The sequence below is a fragment of the Macrotis lagotis genome, chromosome 1, assembly GCF_037893015.1.
Source record: "Macrotis lagotis isolate mMagLag1 chromosome 1, bilby.v1.9.chrom.fasta, whole genome shotgun sequence".
In the NCBI taxonomy this organism is placed as follows: Eukaryota; Metazoa; Chordata; class Mammalia; order Peramelemorphia; family Peramelidae; genus Macrotis; species Macrotis lagotis.
The window spans coordinates 486,982,494-487,001,855 of NC_133658.1; the positions used below are offsets into that span (position 1 = coordinate 486,982,494).

The 19,362-nt window shown below is 36.5% G+C and overlaps 1 protein-coding gene across 15 annotated transcripts in view; it reads right to left on the reverse strand.

The window, feature by feature from the left end:
- The window catches only part of TSGA10 (testis specific 10), a 152,764-nt gene that overhangs the window by 41,217 nt on the left and 92,185 nt on the right, over window positions 1-19,362 (reverse strand). For all 15 annotated transcript variants that reach the window (XM_074213766.1, XM_074213769.1, XM_074213768.1 and 12 more), the window contains 3 exons: window positions 2,428-2,483; window positions 1,978-2,146; window positions 1,159-1,269 (listed from right to left, as the gene is read on the reverse strand). In XM_074213766.1, the coding sequence (XP_074069867.1) occupies window positions 1,159-1,269; window positions 1,978-2,146; window positions 2,428-2,483 (336 nt within the window). The remainder of the gene's footprint in view (window positions 1-1,158; window positions 1,270-1,977; window positions 2,147-2,427; window positions 2,484-19,362) is intronic.

Sequence of the window (19,362 nt, forward strand, 5' to 3'; positions counted from 1 at the left end):
AGAGCAAGTGTTCATAAAGGAGTTTGATACTGGGACACCCTGAAAGTCTCATTGAAGAACTTAGGATTGATTGTTCAGTATGGGAGACACTGGCACAGGACTGCCCAGCATGGCATGCCCTCATCAGTGAATGTGCTGCACTCTAGGAGGAAGGCAGAATTGAAGTGACTCAAAGGAAACATGACATCTGTTAAGTTTAGAGTAAGCCTTACAGGTGTTCACATGGATTATTTGTACCCAACCTGTGGTAGAGCATTCTGAGCTCATATTGGGCTGATCACTCACAGTTGGATACACTATAACTCATCTCTAACATAGTGGTCATTTTGGTCTTCTTCAGTAATAAAGGACAAGAACCAACCAGAGATCATGCACTCTAGAAAAAGTAAGGTAATGTGATTCACAGCCCTGATCATGCCAATATTTTCTAATTATTATGGTTCTATTTTGTTAGGGAGTGGATTAGAAAGTATTAGTTCCCCCAAAACTACACCAGAATGTTCCTTCAGTATGACACCATCTTGAGTCATATTACTAGATCTTTAAAAAGCAGTATGACCTGGTGGAAGCCTTACACTTGTATTCAGAGAGACAAGGCTTCAAATTCTGCCTCCTATGTTTACCAGGTGAGTTATACGAAATAAGTCACTTACTCTTAAAATCTTAGTTTTCCTCATTTGTAAAATGAGGATAACTACATTTATCTCAAAGCATTTTTTGAAAGGATCAAATGAGAATATGTCTGCGAAATGCTTTGTAAACCTTAAAGCCTATGATAAAAAGTCAAGTACTTTTTATGCAATTATTATGATGATACTGATGGTGAAATTCTATAGCTATAACAAATCCCTTTGAACATTAAATATTACAGATGTGTTCAAAATGTCATGCTCACCCTCTTCTAGAGATGTACCTTTTATTTCACTTATTTCTGTTAAAAATTTATGAAATGGGGGTGGCTAGGTGGCACAGTGGATAAAGCACCGGCCCTGGAGTCAGGAGTACCTGGGTTCAAATCCGGTCTCAGACACTTAATAATTACCTAGCTGTGTGGCCTTGGGCAAGCCACTTAACCCCATTGCCTTGCAAAAAAAAAAATCTAAAAAAAAACTTATGAAATACCACAATAATTAAAAGCAAAAAAATACAGATACATACTTCAGCTTTTAGTAAAGATTTCAGCTTGCCAATATCACTGATATTGTCTTGGTTCTTCTGTTTTAATTCAGTAAACTCAATTTGACTTTCGGTCAATTTTTTGGATAACACCTGTTTAAAAAAAACAAAAATGTCATCTCTTCTTTTTAGTCTACATATTTTATCAGACTATAAAGAAAATAATATAGAAATATCCTATAAATTCAAACATTTTCATTTCACATTTACTAAATGTAAAGAGAAAATATTATGTAATTAATATATTGATCTATTTTGATAAGTATTTATATAACTATCACTAAAAAATTATGCTTTTTTCAATGTCTGAAATTTGTGAGGAAGGAAGGAAGGAAAGAAAGAGGGAAAGAAAGAGAAAGGAGAGAGAAAAGGAGAAAGGAAAGGAAGGGAGGGAGGCAGGAAGGAAGAAAAGAAGGAAAAGAAAGAAGAGGTAGATGAGAAAGGATCTAAAAACACATTCTAGTTAATATCTCTGCCTTTAAGTAGAATTGCTTTAATGCCATTACAGAATATTTTTCTATCCTTTCATTAAAAAATCTCTATTTACTAAAATATCTGAGTGTCTTACCCTAAAAGTTTTTTTGCTTCTTACTTTTTAACAGAAAATAGTAGCTCATTGACATGTCATATCTCCTGGCTTTCATTGAAAAAAGTAAGTGGAATTTAATTATGAACAAAAGATCTACACCAACTTACCTTTTCTTAATCCTAATTTATCTAATTATAACCTATAAATCATATATGATTAAGATAAAAATGATAAATTTTCATTTAAAGAAAGAATTCTATCAGTAAAAATACCTGGTTTTCCTGCTTAACTCTAGAGACCGATTCTTGGAGTTTATCATTTTCATGAGCCAAGGCCTCTCTTTCTCTTGCAACCTGAGCAAGTTCTTCACTTGTTTCATCCAGTTGTCTACGCATTCTGGAAATGTCTTGTTCACACATGATGAGAGCTTCAGTTGACTGTCTATTTTACAAGTAAAATAGAGACACTAGAAATAGTTTACTGATGCAGAACAACAATAAAAAATAAGACAATACTGAAAAGCAAAACACAATTACTTAAAAGTCAAATATTTGCAGAGACAGATGAGACATAGCTTGGAAAACTAAATGTAAAATTATATTTTCCGTAAAATTTCAGAGACAACATTATAATACAAAAGTAATGATGTAAACTTTGATTGCTAATTTGTCAATTTTGTAAAATTTTTATCTTCACCAAAATAGTATCTCATGGAGAATTACCTTGATGCCTGCTCCATTTCAGCAATGATATTCTTCATGCCTGAAATTGTCCTTTCCTTAAAAAAAAAGCATCAATATGTAAAATTTATTTTAAAACTTTTCTGCTAAAAATGATCGAAACACAAATGTTCTTTCAGATTTAGTCTCTTATCCTCTGGTATGTAACTCTCTTCAACACTTAACAACAAGCCTAATCAACTTGGGTACATAAACAGCATTTTTTGTTTTGTTTTTTTAGGTTTTTTGCAATGCAAATGGGGTTAAGTTGCTCAAGGCCACACAGCTAGGTAATTATTAAGTGTATGAGGTCAGATTTGAACTCAGGTACTCCTGAGTAATTCTATCTACTGCACCACCTAGTCACCCCATAAACTGCTTTTAAAAAAAAAACCTCCTAAAAAAAGGGATGCATTCATTACATAGGTCTATTATAGTCAAAATTTTGGGTGCTCAGTAACAGAAATTTCCCTGTTCTTTCTGTAGATGAGTTGGTCAGGCAGAGACAGACACCCAGAGAGAGTTGGAGAAGAAAAGAAGGAATACAGAGGCATGAAACAGGTTGTTCTATCCTTTAGGAAGTTTGAGATATGGGTCATGGAGAAGTAAATTAATGGATAAGGACTTACTATTCAACAAGAACTGCTGTGAAAACTGGAAAGAAGTCTGATAGAATTGAGGTTTAGACCAAGATCTCCCAACTTATGTCACAATAAGTTCCAAAAAGATACATTTCCTGGGTAGGTACAATAAAAATCATAGCAGTAAGGAAGGAATACTTTTTGCAACAATGGATAGGGGGAGACAATAGGAGGTCATATTCCTGAATAGACAAGGGAAAGGAAGGATCTTTGGAGATAAATGAATAATTTCTGGCATTATAAAATTGAAAAGCTTTTGCACAATAAGAACAATGGAGCTAAAATTAGAAGGAAAGTAATTGGAGAAAAAACTGTAGATTTTCTGGTAAAGTTCTCACATGCAAGACATATATGAGAAATTGGTTCAAATATGAATAATAGCCATTCCTCAATAAATAAATGATCAAAGGATATGAACAGACATTTACCAAAGAAAGAAAACCAATCAACAAGGAATATGGAAAAAAAATCTTCCAAATTAATAATAAAGAAATGCAGATTAAAACAATTCTGAGGTCTCAACTCACACCAAGAGAACTAGCAAAGATAAGAAAAGACAAGAATAATCAATGATTAGTATGCCTGTCTTTCTATACTTCATCAACTAATGTATTGTTGATGGAGCTGTGAATTTGTATACCCATTTTGAAAATTAGGTTGGAATTATACAAATAAGGTGACTAAAATGTTCTACCCTTTAGTTCCAAAGATTTTAGTACTAGATTTTTTTTTGGCTTGATATGCTTATTTGTTACAAGCAGGAAGGCTTCTCTTGAGGGGATTAGTACTAGTTGGTGGATTGTGATAGAAAAAGAAGAAAAAAAAATAGCCCATAGAAAATTCATAATGTGGCACAGACAAGCAAGGCATTTTGTTATTACCACTTAAAATGCAATATATAATTTAAAAAACTGAACTTTATGTAATGGAAGCTTTTAGTTTCATATGTAATTCTATTTTCTGTTCTTTTTATATCCTAATGATCACATTTGTTTGTTAGTCAATAAACACTTATTAAGGAACTACTGTGGGGCAGGCATTATCTAAGTGTAGGGAATTTACAGGAAAGGCAAATGACAATCCCTGCTCTCAAGGAGCTCATGCTCTAAAGGTGGAGACAATATGCAAAGAACTATGTACAAACAAGGATAAATTAGAAATAAGCAAAAGAGAATTAAGGTCCTAAAATTAAAGGAGATTATGAAAGACTACTATACAATGGTAGGATTTTTAACAAACTGTAGAACTTGAAAGAAGTCAGGGGAAGCCAGAAGAAAAAGGAAGGAGAGCATATCTTGTTTGAAAATTAGCGATGAAGGCAGTGCTCTTAGATCTGGGGAGTTGGGGGAGTGTGGTGGGGAATGGGGTTAAGATTGTTAGTGATTGGGAAGGACAGGCTATGAAAGACTTTGTTTTTCCTTTTTTATCTTTTTAAATTTTCATCCATTTGTACATGCATATTTCAGTTACAAAATTTCCCTCCACACTTCCTTCCCACCCAGCCTCCCCTCAGTAGGGAACAATCAGGCTAGCATTTTACATAATATTTTGTTAAACATATTTATAAATTAGTAATTTTTGGCATGAGGAATTAGGATTAAAGGAAAGACATACCTAATTGATACTTTTTATAAAGTGTTCATCAGATTCGGTAGGGGTGGTTTTTTCCTGTGTCTTGTTTTATTTTGTTTTTCTTCCTCTGGGTATAATATAGTCCATAACCAGTCTAATACAGTTGTCCTAGCTCTTTGAACTGTGGAGAGGAGTTGCGTCCATCAAAGTTGTTCATCTCATAGTGTTGTTGTGTACATTGTTCTCTCGACTCTACTTGCTTTGATCAGCATCAGATCCCATAAGTTGTTCCATGCTTCTCTAGAGTCCAACCATTCATGGTTTCTTAGAGAACAATAATTTTTCATAATATTCATGTACCATAACTTGTTTAGCCATTCCCCAATTGAGGGGCATTCCCTCAATTTCCAATTCTTTGCCACTACAAAAAGAGTTGTTATGAATATTTTGGAACATGTAGACTTTTCCCATTTTTTTTGCTGGGCAGAGATTTTATTGAGAAATTAAAGCATTTGATGCTGAGCAAGATGAGCAGCACCAGAAAAACACTGTACACACTAACAGCAATATGGGGGTGATGATCAGCCTTGATGGAATTGCTCATCCCTTCAGTGAAACAACCAGGGACAATTTTGGGCTATCTGCAATGCAGAATACCATCTGTATCTAGAGAAAGAATTATGGACTTTTAACAAAGACCAGAGACTATTACCATCAAATTAGAAAAAAACGTTATTTTACGTTATTTATGTAATTTTGCTATCTCATACTTTAGTTTTCTTCCTTAAGCATATTTCTCTGTCATTACATTCAATTGAGATCATGTAAAACATGGAACCAATGTAAAGACTAATAGAATGCCTTCTGTGGGGGGTGGGGGGAAGGAAGCAAGAATGGGAGAAAAATTGTAAAACTCAAAATAAATAAAATCTTTCTAAAAAAAAGAAATTAAAAGCATTCATTTTCTCTTATTCCATAAAAAGCTTTTTTTTTTTGCAGACAAGATTGGGAGATTGAAAACAACATGGAATCAGTTTTCCTAGAACTCTGACATTTTGTGGGTCCTAGGTCTCATTTGTGGGAAGGCACAATGTGACCTGGGATGAAGTAGAAAAATACATCAGACTTTCTTGATCAGGGGATACCAGTGGGGCCAGACCAAAGGGTTTCTTTGTTTCCACAATGCCCTAGGATTTTTATTTTCCTGTTCTTTGTGAGCCAAATGGAGGCCAACATCACTTAAAACTAGGGGACAGTGACCTAGGAGGGTTTCCTCCCCTACTTCAGGATTGGGGATCTATGTTGGTTGGTCTAGTAGGGTTCTACTGGCTCATAAGCCAGCAAAAAAAGAGTGGACACCTCTCTGGTTCTACTTCACTATAACTGGCTGTCAGCAGTTTCCTAATGGAAATGCAAAAAGTAAGGCTAGAAAGTACCTGCCCTTGCATTCATTCCCCCTTTTCTGATATTGTAGAGAGAAAATTTGAGTAACAACAGGGAGGGTTTTTTAACTGACTCTGACCGAGTGTTTGAGAGGAGTTGTGTCCTCCAGGTCTATGGTATCAGATATGTGGAGAGTTTAATGTGATGTGAAAAATGTTGACGAGACCTGAGGCCAAGTCCATCATACTTATTTCACTGGTGAATTTACTCAAATTAGAACCAACAGTTTCCAGTAGTGAAATATGAGTGCATTAGGGCCCACTTCTCAGAAGGGCTCCTAAAGCCATATGTTTTGACCTAGAGTGGAAGAGACTAAATCATCAGGCTCTGTAGCAATTTAACATGTCTGAACATCTGGAACTGGACCTAAATCTTATTTCAACAGGTTTTTCACACTCTAATATCATCTCACAAAATTAGTGAAGTTGTCAATGGAGAGTGAGAAGAGAAACTGCGTGATTTATTATGAATAATAATTGTGTTAAGGTCCCATTGAAGCAACATTAATGTTTTAAATTCAAAATACAGTCGAACCCCATTATTGCTATAGTTGTTGGGGGACCAAGGATAACTCCCAAGTTATATAGGTTTTCTATAGTTTTTGATTGATAGAAACCAACTCTACTACCCTGCACACATAGAAGATTGAATTGGTCTCCCTAAGAGAACAAATCCAGGATGCAAACAACGCACAGGATTTTATCATGGAGTTTAATTATGAAAAACTAAAATTAAAATTTGAAGTGAAAATGTTAAAATCCTGTAACTCTGTCAAGGTTCTGCAGGAGCCAGTTTGTTGTGACAGGAGAGAGCCCATTGTTAAATTTTCAGCATGAGTGTTTACACCCCTGAAATCAGCCAAAGTTACAAATCAGGGCTTGATTTATTGTTTTGCTGATTTTTTTTTTTATTTTAGGCAATGGGGTTAATGACTTGCCACACAACTAGGCAATTATTAAGTGTCTAAGGCTGGATTTGAACTCAGGTCCTCTTGACTCCAGGGCCCGTACTCTATCCACTGAGCCACCTAGTTGCCTCTATTGTTTTGTTGATTAACTAGATTTAAAAAAGTGAGAGCTGGAAAACTGGTTGAAATTCCACTTCTGATAAGTACTGTCTTTGTGTCAAGGGTAGGCACAAGTTATTTGGACTTCTTGGGTCATCATTTCTTTAAATGTAAAATGAGAAGGTGGAATTGATGTTTTCTGGGTCTCTTCCTACTCTCTGAATCACTCCCTGTGACAAACAGGAAGTGTCCTACTTAATTTAAATGGCTCCCTCTCAGGTCATCATCAAACTTCATTCTTTTTTACTTTTCCAGGGGGTAGCCACAGGGTTATAACTTGAATTGTTTATTACTGTTCCATTTTCCAGGAAAATTCTATTTTAAAATAAACCAAATAGTTAAAGTTAAGACATTCCATTTCAAAATGAAGAATAGTATGACTTGGGAATTCTTTAAAATTGTGAATTCCTTTTGCCCTGGGGACTATAAGTAAAACCATACTGCTCAAACTGGAAAAAATCAGTTAAATCAAAAATTGACAAAAATAAATTGTTTTGTAACCAAGGATAAGAATTGAGATGTTTGAATTTTAGGAAATAGAGGGTTCTAACAGTATATGACCACATTTTCAGAAGAATTTGGGACCAAGAGAAATCTCTCATTTCTTTTTTTTCTTTTTCTTTAATATATTTATACATTACTAAAAATATCCTTGTTTAAGAGTAAATATAATACCCCCCCCACAAAAATATAAACCCTCATGAGAAATAAAGTAAAAGAGAAAAAATATGTTTCAGTCTGTGTTCTGATACCATCAGCTCTGTCTCAGGTGGATCACTTTCTTTATCATAAGTCCATCCATATTTTTCTGCAGTTGCTGTTGTTGATTGTAATTCCCTCCATCCATTCCTCCCCACTACCATCTATTACATTTTTTCTCTCCTTTCACTCTGTCCCTCTTCAAAAATGTGCAGTGGGGCAGCTGAGTGGAGCAGTGGACAGAGCACAGGCCCTGGGGCCAGGAAGCCCCAAGTCTACATCCCATCCCAGAGACCCAACAACCACCACACCCTGTGGCCCAGACAGACCATCCATCCCAGCACCTTGCAAAAAGTAAAAAAGAAAAATGTGTTATATCTGATTATCCTCTCCTGTGATCTACCCTCTACTCTATCGCTCACATCCCCCCTCCCCCTCCCCCTCTCCTTTTTCTTCTAGATGTCCATACCATATTGAGTATGTATGCTATTTCCTCTCAGCCATTTCTGATGAGAATGAAGGTTCTCTCATTTCCCCTTCACCTTCCCCTCTTCCATAACATTGCAAAAGTTATATGAAATATCTTTTATATGAAATATCTTAGCCTATTCTACCTCTACATCCCCCTTTCATGCACTGACTCCATTTTTACATTATATCTTCAAATTCAGCTCTCTCCTGTGCCTCATCTATAAAAACTCCTTCTACCTGCTCTATTAAATGAGAAAGTTCATGAGTATTATCAGTATCATTTTTCTATGCAGGAATACATGCAGTTCATCATCATTAAGTTCTCATATTTTGTCCTTCTCCTCCACTCTCTATGCTTCACCTAAGTCCTGTATTTGAAGGACAAACTTTCTTTTTTCAATGAGATGTTTCACATTTTCTTCTAATTTTTCATTCTTTTGGTTTTTGAAGTATTATTTCTTGACTTCTTATAAAGCCATAAGCTTCCTTTAGCTCCATTCTACATCTGAAGGATTTGTTTTCCTCAGAGAGCTTTCTTATCTCTTTTTCAATCTGGTTAATTCTGTTTTTTAAAGCATTCTTCTCCTCAATAACTTTTTGAACTGTTTTATCCATTTGACCTAAGCTGGTTTTTAATGTTATTTTCTTCAGCATTTTTGGATCTCCTTGACTAAGCTGACTTTGTTTTCATATTTTTCCTGGCTCTCTCTCATTTCTTTTCCCAATTTTTCTTCTATCTCCCTTACTTGATTTTCAAAATCTTTTTTTGAGCTCTGCCATAGCCTGAGCCCAATTTCTATATTTCTTGGAGTCTTTAGATGCAGAAGCTTGGACTTTCTTATCTTCAGATTGAGTATTTTGGTCCTCTATGGGACCAAAGTAATTGTTTATGGTCAGGTTCCTTTTTTTTCTTGTTTACTCATTTCTCCAGCCTGTGCCTGGTTTGGGGTGCTTCTTGAGTTTTTAAGTATTATTAGGACACCCCCCCAACTCCCTGCAAGGACCTCTGTGTGTGAGGCTCTGATTGCTTTCCTGGTCTGTGAATGACCACAAGCTTACCCCTTTGCCACCGGGCTGTGAGGGAGGTCCCTGCTCTATGGGGGGGGGGGGGGGGGGGGGGCGCTAGACTGCGACCAGAGTCTGAATGTGGTCAAAGCCCCTGAGTCCTGTTCCAGGGATAGAGGACAGATTTTGACAGTCTCCCTCCACTCCCTTACCTTCGGTGGGCTAAGCACTCAGGGCACAGCTTTCTGGAGGCTCCTGCCAGGCAGTTCCATGGGCCTGCTTCCATTTCTTGGGATCTGGACTGTCAAGTACCATGGCTGCATTGAGGGCTTGGGTGCTGTACTGAAGTCCTGGGCATCATGTTTATTCTGCCAGAGGTCTCCCAGCTGATCTTCCAAGTTGTGCTTGGTGTTCCCTGGGGTGCAGGTCAGGAAACTGCTTCTACTGCTGGAAGCGGGCACTCCCAGGCACCCTGGGGCTGTTCCCAGGAGGCTGAAGTTTCTTTGCTCTTCATAGTGCCACCCCTCCAACCCCTCCAACAGTTTTTCCACTATTTTCCAGGTTACCTTGGACTGGAGGGTTGGCTCACTGGATCTTTCTGGGGGGTTCTCTCTCTCAAAAATTTAGCTGTCATCATAATTTTAAGGTTTTTGAAATATTTTAGAGAATGAACCTAAGAGAGTCTCTTCTCCTGCCACCATCTTGGCTCTGCCCCAGACTTTTCCCATTTTTTTACAATTTCTTCTGGATATAGTCCTTGAATTAGAATTGCTGGGTCAAAGGGTATGAACAGTTTTATAGCTCTTTGGGCATAGTTCCATAATGCTCTCCAGAAAGGTTGGATCTGTTCAAACTTCACAAGTAATGCATCAATGTCCCAATCTTCCTACAACTTCTCCAACATTGATCATATTCCTTTTTTCTCATCTGGGCTAATCTAAAAGGTGCGAGATGGATGATACCTTGTTGTTTTAATTTGCATTTCTCTAATCAATAGTGATTTGGAGCATTTTTTCATACAATTATAAATATAGCTTTAATTTCTTCATTTGAAAACTGTCTTCATATCATTTGACCATCTATCAATTAGGGAATGGCTTGTGACTTTATAAGTTTGATGAAATTCTCTATATATTTTAGAAATGAGACCTTTATCAGAACTGGATGTGAAGATTGTTTTCCAGCTTTCTGCTTTTCTTCTAATTTTGGCAGCATTGATTTTATTAGTGCAAAACCTTTTTAATTTAATATAGCCAAAACCATTCATGTTGCAGTTCATAGTGTACTCTAATTCTTGTTTGGTCATAAATTTATCCCTTTTCCATAGATCAGACAGATAGAGTATTTTTTTGTCTATTTATTTATCTATGGTATCACTCTTTATGTCTAAATCCTATACTTATTTTGGTATAGGGTTTGAGATGTGAATCTATGCCTAGTTTTTGACATACTATTTTCCAGTTTTCCCAACAATTTTTGTCAGATAGTGAGTTCTTATCCCAGAGGCTGATATGTTTGGGTTTGTCAAATAGTAGATTACTGTAGTCATTTACTGCAGTTTCTTTTGAACCTATTCTAATTCACTGATCCATTACTCTATTTCTTAACCAGTACCAGGCAGTTTTGATGACTGCTGTTTTATGGTATAGTTTGAGATTTTGTATAGCTAGGCCACTTTCCTTTACATTTTTTTTCATCAATTCCCTTACTATTCTTTTTTTTAAGGTTTTTTCTTTTCTTCAAGGCAATGGGGTTAAAGTGGCTTGCCCAAGGCCACACAGCTAGGCAAATATTAAGTGTCTGAGGCCAGATTTGAACTCAGGTACTCATGACTCCAGGGCTAGTGCTCTATCCACTGCGCCACCTAGCCACTCCTTCCTAGCTATTCTTGACCTTTTGTTGCTCCAGATGAATTTTGCTATTATTTTTTTCTAATTCAGTAAAGTAGTTATTTAATAGTTTGATTTGTGTGGCACTGAATAAGTCATTTAATTTGGGTAGAATTATCATTTTCATTATATTAACTAAACCTAACTATGAACATTTGACATTTTCCCAATTATTTAGATCTGACTTTGATTGAGAAGTGCTTTATAATTGTGTTCATATAGTTTCTGGGTTTGTCTGGTGGAGTAGATTCGCAAGTATTTAATGTTATCTATAGTTACTTTAAATGGAATTTCTCTTTCAACCTTTTCTTGGGCTTTGTTGTTCATATGTAGAAATGCTGATGATTTATGTGGGTTTATTTTATAACCTGCTATTTTGTCTGAATTTGTTAATTATTTCTAGGAATTTTTAAGATGATTTCCTTGGATTCTCTAGGTATACCATCACATCATCTGCAAAGACTAAAGTTTTGCTTCCTTATTGCCAGTTTTGATTCCCTCAATTTCTTTTTCATTTCTTATTGCTACAACTAGCATTTCCAATACTATATTGAATAATAATGGTGATAATGGACAGCCTTGTTTCACCCCTCAATTTATTGGAAATACTCTGAGTTTACTCCCATTTAATATCATATTTGCTGATTGTTTTAGATAGATACTATTTATCATTTTAAAGAAAACTTCATTTATCCTAAATTTTCTAGTGCTTTTTTAAAACAGGAATGGATGCTGTATTTATCAAAGGCTTTTTCAGCATCTACTGGGATAATCATATGATTTCTGTTGGTTTTACTATTGATATATTTAATTCTGCTGAGTGTTTTCCTATTGTTGAACCATCCTTGACTGCCTGGTTTAAATCCAATCTGATCATGGTATGTTCTGGTAATAACTTGCTTTAGTCTCACTGCTAAAATTTTATTTAAGATTTTTGCATCAATATTCATTAGGGAAGGGGTAACTAGGTGGTGCAGTGGATAGACTACAGGCACTGGAGTCAGGAGGACCCGAGTTCAAATCCAGGCTCAGACACTAAATAATAACCTGGCTGTGTGACCTCAGGCAAGTCACTTAACCCCATTGCCTTGCAAAAAACAAACAAACAAACAAATATTCATTAGGAAGATTGGCTTATAATTTTCTTTATCTGTTTTGGTTCTTCCTGGTTTAGATAATGGTACCATGTTGGTGTTATAAAAGGAGTTTGGCAAAACTCCTTCCTCTCCTATTTTTTAAAATAGTTTATGTAGAATAGAAATTAATTGTTCCTTAATTTACTTGTACATCCATCTGGATCTGGAAATTTTTTGTTAGGGAGTTTATTGATAGTTTCTTCAACTTCTTTTTCTGAAATGGGGTTAGTTATTTTGTTAATCTAGGCAGTTTGGATTTTTGTAAATATTCATCCATTTCACTCAAGTTGTCCAATTTATTGGCATATAGTTCGGCAAAGTAGCTCCAAATTATCTCCTTAATTTCCTCCTCACTGGTGGTTAGTTCACCCTTTTCATTTTTGCTACTGCTAATTTGGTTATCTTCTTTCTTTTATTAATCAAATTAACCAGAGGTTTGTCCATTTTAATTGCTTTTTTGTAAAAACAACTCTTAGTTTTACTTATGAGATCAATGGTATCCCTGCTTTCCATTTTATTAATATCTCCCTTGATTTTCAGAATTTCTAATTTGGTATTTAATTGGAGATCTTTAATTTGTCCTTTTTCTACTTTTTTTAGTTGCATACTCAATTCATTGATGTCCTCTTTCTCGTATCTTATTCACATAGGTATTTAGAAATATAAAGTTTTCCCTCAAAACTGCCTTTGCTGAGTCCCATATATTTTGGTATGGTCTCATTATCATTTTCTTGGATATAATTATTGATTTTTATATTATTTTCTGTTTGATCCACCCATTATTTATGATAGTTAATTTCCAATTAGTTCTTGGTTTATCTTTCCATGACCCTTTATTAATATAATTTTTATCATATCATGGTCTGAGAAGTGTGCATTCATTCATTTATTTATTTATTCATTCATTTATTTATTTGTTTGTTTGTTTATTTATTTATTTATTTATTCCTTTCTGCATTTGATTTTAAGGGTTTTGTGCCATAGTACATGGTCAATTTTGGTGAAGGTGAGATGTACTGCTGAGAAAAAGCTATGTTATTTTCTAACCCCATTAAGTTTTCTCCAGAGGTCTAGCATATCTAAGTTTTCTAAGATTTCATTCACCTTCTTAACTTCCTTCTGGTTTATTTTGTTGTTAGATTTATCTAGTTCTGAGAGAGGGAGACTAAGGTCTCCCATTATTAAAGTATTGCTGTCTATTTCTCCTTGTAATTCACTTAGCCTTTCCTCTAGGAATATGGATGCTATACCACTATACCATGTTTAATAATGCTATAGCTTTTTAAGAAGATGTAGTTTGATTGGGGCGGAGCCAAGAAGGCAGCGTGAAGGCAGCATTTCCCAGAAACTCCTTCCCCCCCAAAATTCCAGAAAACCAACAAATTATGACTAGCCAAAATTTAGAGGGGCAGAACACAAAGGCTAAATGATACATTTTCCCAGTCCAAGATAACTTAGAAATTCCATGGGAAAAGTGAGTGTCACTGAGACCAGGGATTGGAAAAAAGCCTCCACTGCAGCTCAGCTCAGCCCAGCCCAGGGATCACCAAAAAGAGTGTGAAGTCATGAGAATGAGTGTGGAGTGAGGAGCACTGGCCACAGAACCTGTAACAAGAATTGGGGGAAACCAGCCTGCACCTCCAGAAAAGAGCCCACAGATGGTATGGGGGTCAGGGGAGACAGAACAGAAATTTCTCTGCTCTCCCTGGGGCAGGACTCTGCTGTTTGCCCACACTCAGATCCAGGTTGCAGTTTGGCCTTCTATACTAAGATAGCAGGGTCCCTCCTCACAGCTCCAGGGCAGAAGAGAGCAATTATGGTCATCTATATATCAAAGCACAGGCAAGAGAGCATATGCCCTTGGAGGAATAAAGGTCTCAGTGGGGAGCACCAAAAACAAACCCAAAGTGGGTGTCCCTTTAATACTCAAAACCTCAGGAAGCACCCCAAAACCAGGCACAGGCTGGAGAAATGAGTAAACAGAGAAGAAAGAGGGACACCATTGAGAAATACATATTCTATGATTCCAAGAAGGATCAAAATACTCTATCTGAAGATGAGGAAGTACAAGCTCCTACATCTAAAGACTCCATGAAAAATGAAAGTTGGTCTTAGGCAGTGACAGAGCTCAAAAAAGATTTTGAAAGTCAAGTAAGGGAGATAGAAGAAAAATTGGGGAAAGAAATGAGGGAGATGCAGAAAAAACATGAAAACAAAGCAAGCAGCTTAGTCAAGGAGATCCAAAAAAATGCTGAAGAAAATAACATGTTAAAAACCAGCATAGGCCAAAAGGATAAAACAATTCAAAAGATTATTGAGGAGAAGAATGCATTAAAAAAGCAGAATTAGCCAGATGGAAAGGAGATAAGAAAGCTCTCTGAAGAAAACAAATGTGTCAGATGTAGAATGGAGGTAAAGAAAACTGATGACTTTACAAGAAGTCAAGACATAATACTTCAACATCAAAAGAATGGAAAAATTAGAAGAAAATATGAAACATTTCATTGATAAAACAACTGATCTGGAAAACAGATTCAGGAAAGATAATTTTTTTTGTTTGGGGTTTTTTTAGGTTTTTTTGCAAGGCAAATGGGGTTAAGTGGCTTGCCCAAGGCCACACAGCTAGGTAATTATTAAGTGTCTGAGACTGGATTTGAACCCAGGTACTCCTGACTCCAAGACTGGTGCTTTATCCACTGCGCCACCTAGCTGCCCCCAAAAGATAATTTAAAAATTATTGGGATACCTGAAAGTCATGATTAGGTAAAGTCTTGATCTCATTTTTATTTTTATTTTTTTTAGGGTTTTGCAAAGCAAACGGGGTTAAGTGGCTTGCCCAAGGCCACACAGCTAGGTAATTATTAAGTGTCTGAGGCCAGATTTGAACTCAGGTACTCCTGACTCCAGGGCCAGTGCTTTATCCACTACACCACCTAGCCACCCCTATACAGAATTTTTCTTTTTTTTTAACAAGGCAATGGGTCAAGTGACTTGCCCAAGGTCACCCAGCTAGGTGTCTGGGGCTGGATTTGAACCCAGGTCCCCGTGATTCCAGGGCCGGTGCTTTATCCACTGTACCACCTAGCCGCCCCTTGACCTCATTTTTAAAGAAATCCTACAGGAAAATTACCCTGATATCCTAGAAGCAGAGGATAAAAATAGAAATTGAGAGAATCCACCAATCTCCCCCGGAAAGAAATCGAAAAAAAAACCCAGGAATATTATAGCCTAGTTACAGAATTCCCAAGCCAAAGAGAATATATTACAAGTAGCCAGAAGGACACAATTCAAATATAGTGGAGCTGAAGTCAGGATCACACAGGACTTAGCAGCAATTAATTGAAGAGCACATAGGGCATGGAATATAATATTCCAGAAGGCAAAAGAGCTTGGAATACAACCAAGAATCAACTACCCAACAAAACTGAGCATCCTCTTCCAGGGGAAAAGATGGACATTCAATAAACCAGAGGAATTTCAAATGTTTCTGTGGAAACGACCAGAGCTGAACAGAAAATTTGACCTTCAAATACAGGACTCAGGTGAAGCATAGAGTGGAAGAGAAGAATAAAATATGAGGGACTTAATGATGTTGAACTGCATGTATTCCTGCATAGAAAAATGATACTGATAATACTCATATGAAACTTCTCATTTAATAAAGCAGGTAGAAGGAGCTTTTATAGGTGCAGCACAGGAGAGAACTGAATCCAAAGATATAATATATTGTAAAAATGGAGTTAATGGCTAAAAAGGAAATGCACAGGGAATGAGATAAAGGAGAGGTGGAATAGGCTAAGATATTTCATATAAAAGATATTCTTTATTTTTTATTCATTATTTTTTTTAACAATGATCTTTTGCAATGATATGGAAGGGGGTAAGGCAAGGGGGAATGAGGGAACATTCACTCCCATCAGAAATGGCTCAGAGAGGAAAGAGCATACACACTCAATAGGGTATAGGCATCTAGAGTAAAAGGAAGAGAAGGGGAAAAGGAGGGGGTTGGTGTTAGAGGAGAGGGTAGATCATAGGAGAGAACAGTCAGACATAACACATTTTACTTTTTACTTCTCGCAAGGGGCTGGGATTGGGTGGCCTGTCTGGACCACAAGGCCAGGAGGTTGCTTGGTCTCAGGGGTGGTATGTGGGCTCAGGGCCTCTTGGCCCCAGGGCCAGTGATCAGTCCGCTGTGCTACTCAGTCACCTTACAGCATATTTTTAGAAGAGGGACAGAGTAAAAGGAGAGAGAAAATATAATATGTGGTAGTGAGGACGAATGGATGGAGGGAATTACAATTAGCAACAGCAATGCAAAAATATGGAAGTAATTTTTATGATGGACTTACCATAAAGAATGTGATCCACCCAAGACAGAGCTGATGGTATCAGAACACAGATTGAAACACATTTTTTTCTCTTTCCTTTACTTTCTCATGAGGGTCTATATTTTTGGTGGGGAGGGGGTATTATGTTAACTCTTAAACAATAATATTTTAATAATGTGTAAAAAAAGAAAACATTACTTGAACAAAAATATTCATAGCATCTCTGTTTGTGGTGGCAAAGAAGTGGAAATTAACATAAATGTCCTTCAACTGGGGAATGGCTTAACAAAATGTGGTATATGTATGGGATGGCACAGTATTGTTCTGTTGGAAGCCAGGAGGGATGGGAATTCAGGAAAGCCCAGAAAGATTTGCATGGACTGATGCTGAGCACAATGAGCAGAACCAGAGGAAGACTGTACACCCTGGCAGCAACATGGGGGTTGACCATGGATGACCAACCTGGATGGACTTGCTCATTCCATTAGTGAAACAATCAGGCATAATACTTTATCTTTCTTCCTTAGGGATGATTTCTCTTTCATCACATTCAACTTAGATCTATGTATAACATGGAAACAATGTAAAGACTAGCAGACTGTCTTCTGCGGGGGGTGGGGGTGGGGGAATGAAGCAAGATTAGGGGAAAAATTGTAAAAAATTCAAAATAAATTTTAAAAAAGATTTAGTTTCCCTTTTAATGAGATTTATTTTTGCTTTTACTTTGTCTGAGATTAGGATCACTACATCAGATTTTTTTTTACTTCCGCTGAGGCATAATATATTTTGCTCCAACCTTTTACTTTTACCCTGTGTGTATCTCTTTGCTTCAAATGTGCTTCTTGTAAACAACATGTCCTAGGATTCTGGTTTTTAATCCATTCTGTTGTCCACTTCCATTTTATGGGACAGTTCATCCCATTCACATTTACAGTTAAGATTACTAATTCTGTGTTTCCCTCCATGCTGTATTTCTCCTCTTATATTCATCTCTTTCCTTTACTTTTTTTCCTCCTCACTAAAATTTCCTTTCCCCTCTGACTTTTCTTTCAGGAATTTAACTTTCAGTTTATTTTCTTTTTTTCATATTTTAAATTTATTTTTATTAAAGATATTGAGTTTTACAATTTCTCCCCCAATCTTGCTCAGTTTATTTTCACTAATGACTTCCCTTCCCTTTTATCAGTCCCTTCTTCCCTTATCTTTCCCATTCCATGTCCCCTACTTCACAGTAGATTGTTAGATTTTTAAACCCAAGTGGGAATGTATCTTAGTCCCTCACTGGGCTAAATCTGTTGAATAGAATTTATTCAGCATTCACATTCTTCTTTCCCTCTAAAATTATATATCTTTGTGCCTTTTCCCTTGGCGCTATAATATTATTAATCAGGTATCATCAATCACAGTTTGATTATTTGATTGCTTGATAAACTCCTATTGTTATCAAGATACCATCACAAATTGTTTACTTGATTGCTTGATAAGAAGCATTGACAAATTGCATTGCTGCTTTCTTCTTCAGATATGGCATTGCTGTCATCTTTATCTGTGAAGTATTTTTCTGGTGTGAGAGTTCTTTTAGCTTTTTTGTTCATTTTTGTTGTAGTTCTGCTCCTGGGGCACATGGAGTATAGATCCAAACTTTTATTTTGCTGGGACTAGGGTCTGATTCCCTGGCTCATTGTTAGTCAAAATGTTGCCTGTTCAGTCCAGGCCTTGTCTTTTGCAGAGGTTTGTTTATTAATTTATGTCCAGATTCTGACTTAACAGAGGATTGTTCCCAACTCAGTCCTGTCTTTTACCCTGATGTTCTCAGGGATCCTCCCTGCTGGCTTGCTATCTAGCTGCCCAGACCTCTGTTATTATTAAGCTGTCAGGACCTGAACTGCACTGTGGCTAAAAGCTTCCTGCTGGCTTTCTCCTGCCTCCTGGACTTTACTTCCCCCTTCTTCTCCAAAGAGACAGACCTTCACAGAAGATCCTCCATGATGTCTACATTTGAAAATTTCTTTGAATCTTCTCTTTTTCTTGGTGGGATCTGTAGCATGAAAGTCAGAGTAAAGGCTTCATTTATCTTTGGTAGGGAAAGGCTCTGGGAGCATGTTAGGTTCACACCACCATCTTCAAAGGCTTTTAATGTCAAACCAGATTTGACTACTAGAGTGACAACAGACCTGTGCTTTTTTAAAAAAAATTATTTGTTTATTTTTGAATTTTACAATTTTTCCCCCAATCTCACTTCCCACCCCACCCCCACAGAAGGCAGTCTGTTAATCTTTACATTGTTTCCATGCTATACATTGATCTAAATTGAATGTGTTGAGAAATCATATCCTTAAGAAAAAAAATAAGAGAAAGCAATATTACATAATAATGATTTTTTAAAAAATTTAAATGTAAGTCTTTGGGCTTTGTTCAAACTCCAAAATTCTTTCTCTGAATACAGATGGTATTCTCCATTGCAAATATCCCAAAATTTTCCCTGATTGTTACACTTGTGAAATGAGCAAGTCCATTAAGGTTGATCATCAATGCCATGTTGCTGTTAGGGTGTACAATGTTCTTCTGGTTCTGCATATCTTGCTCAGCATCAGTTCGTGCAAATCCTTCCAGGCTTCTCTGAATTCCCATCCCTCCTGTTTCTAATAGAACAATAATGTTCCATCACATACATATACCATAGTTTGT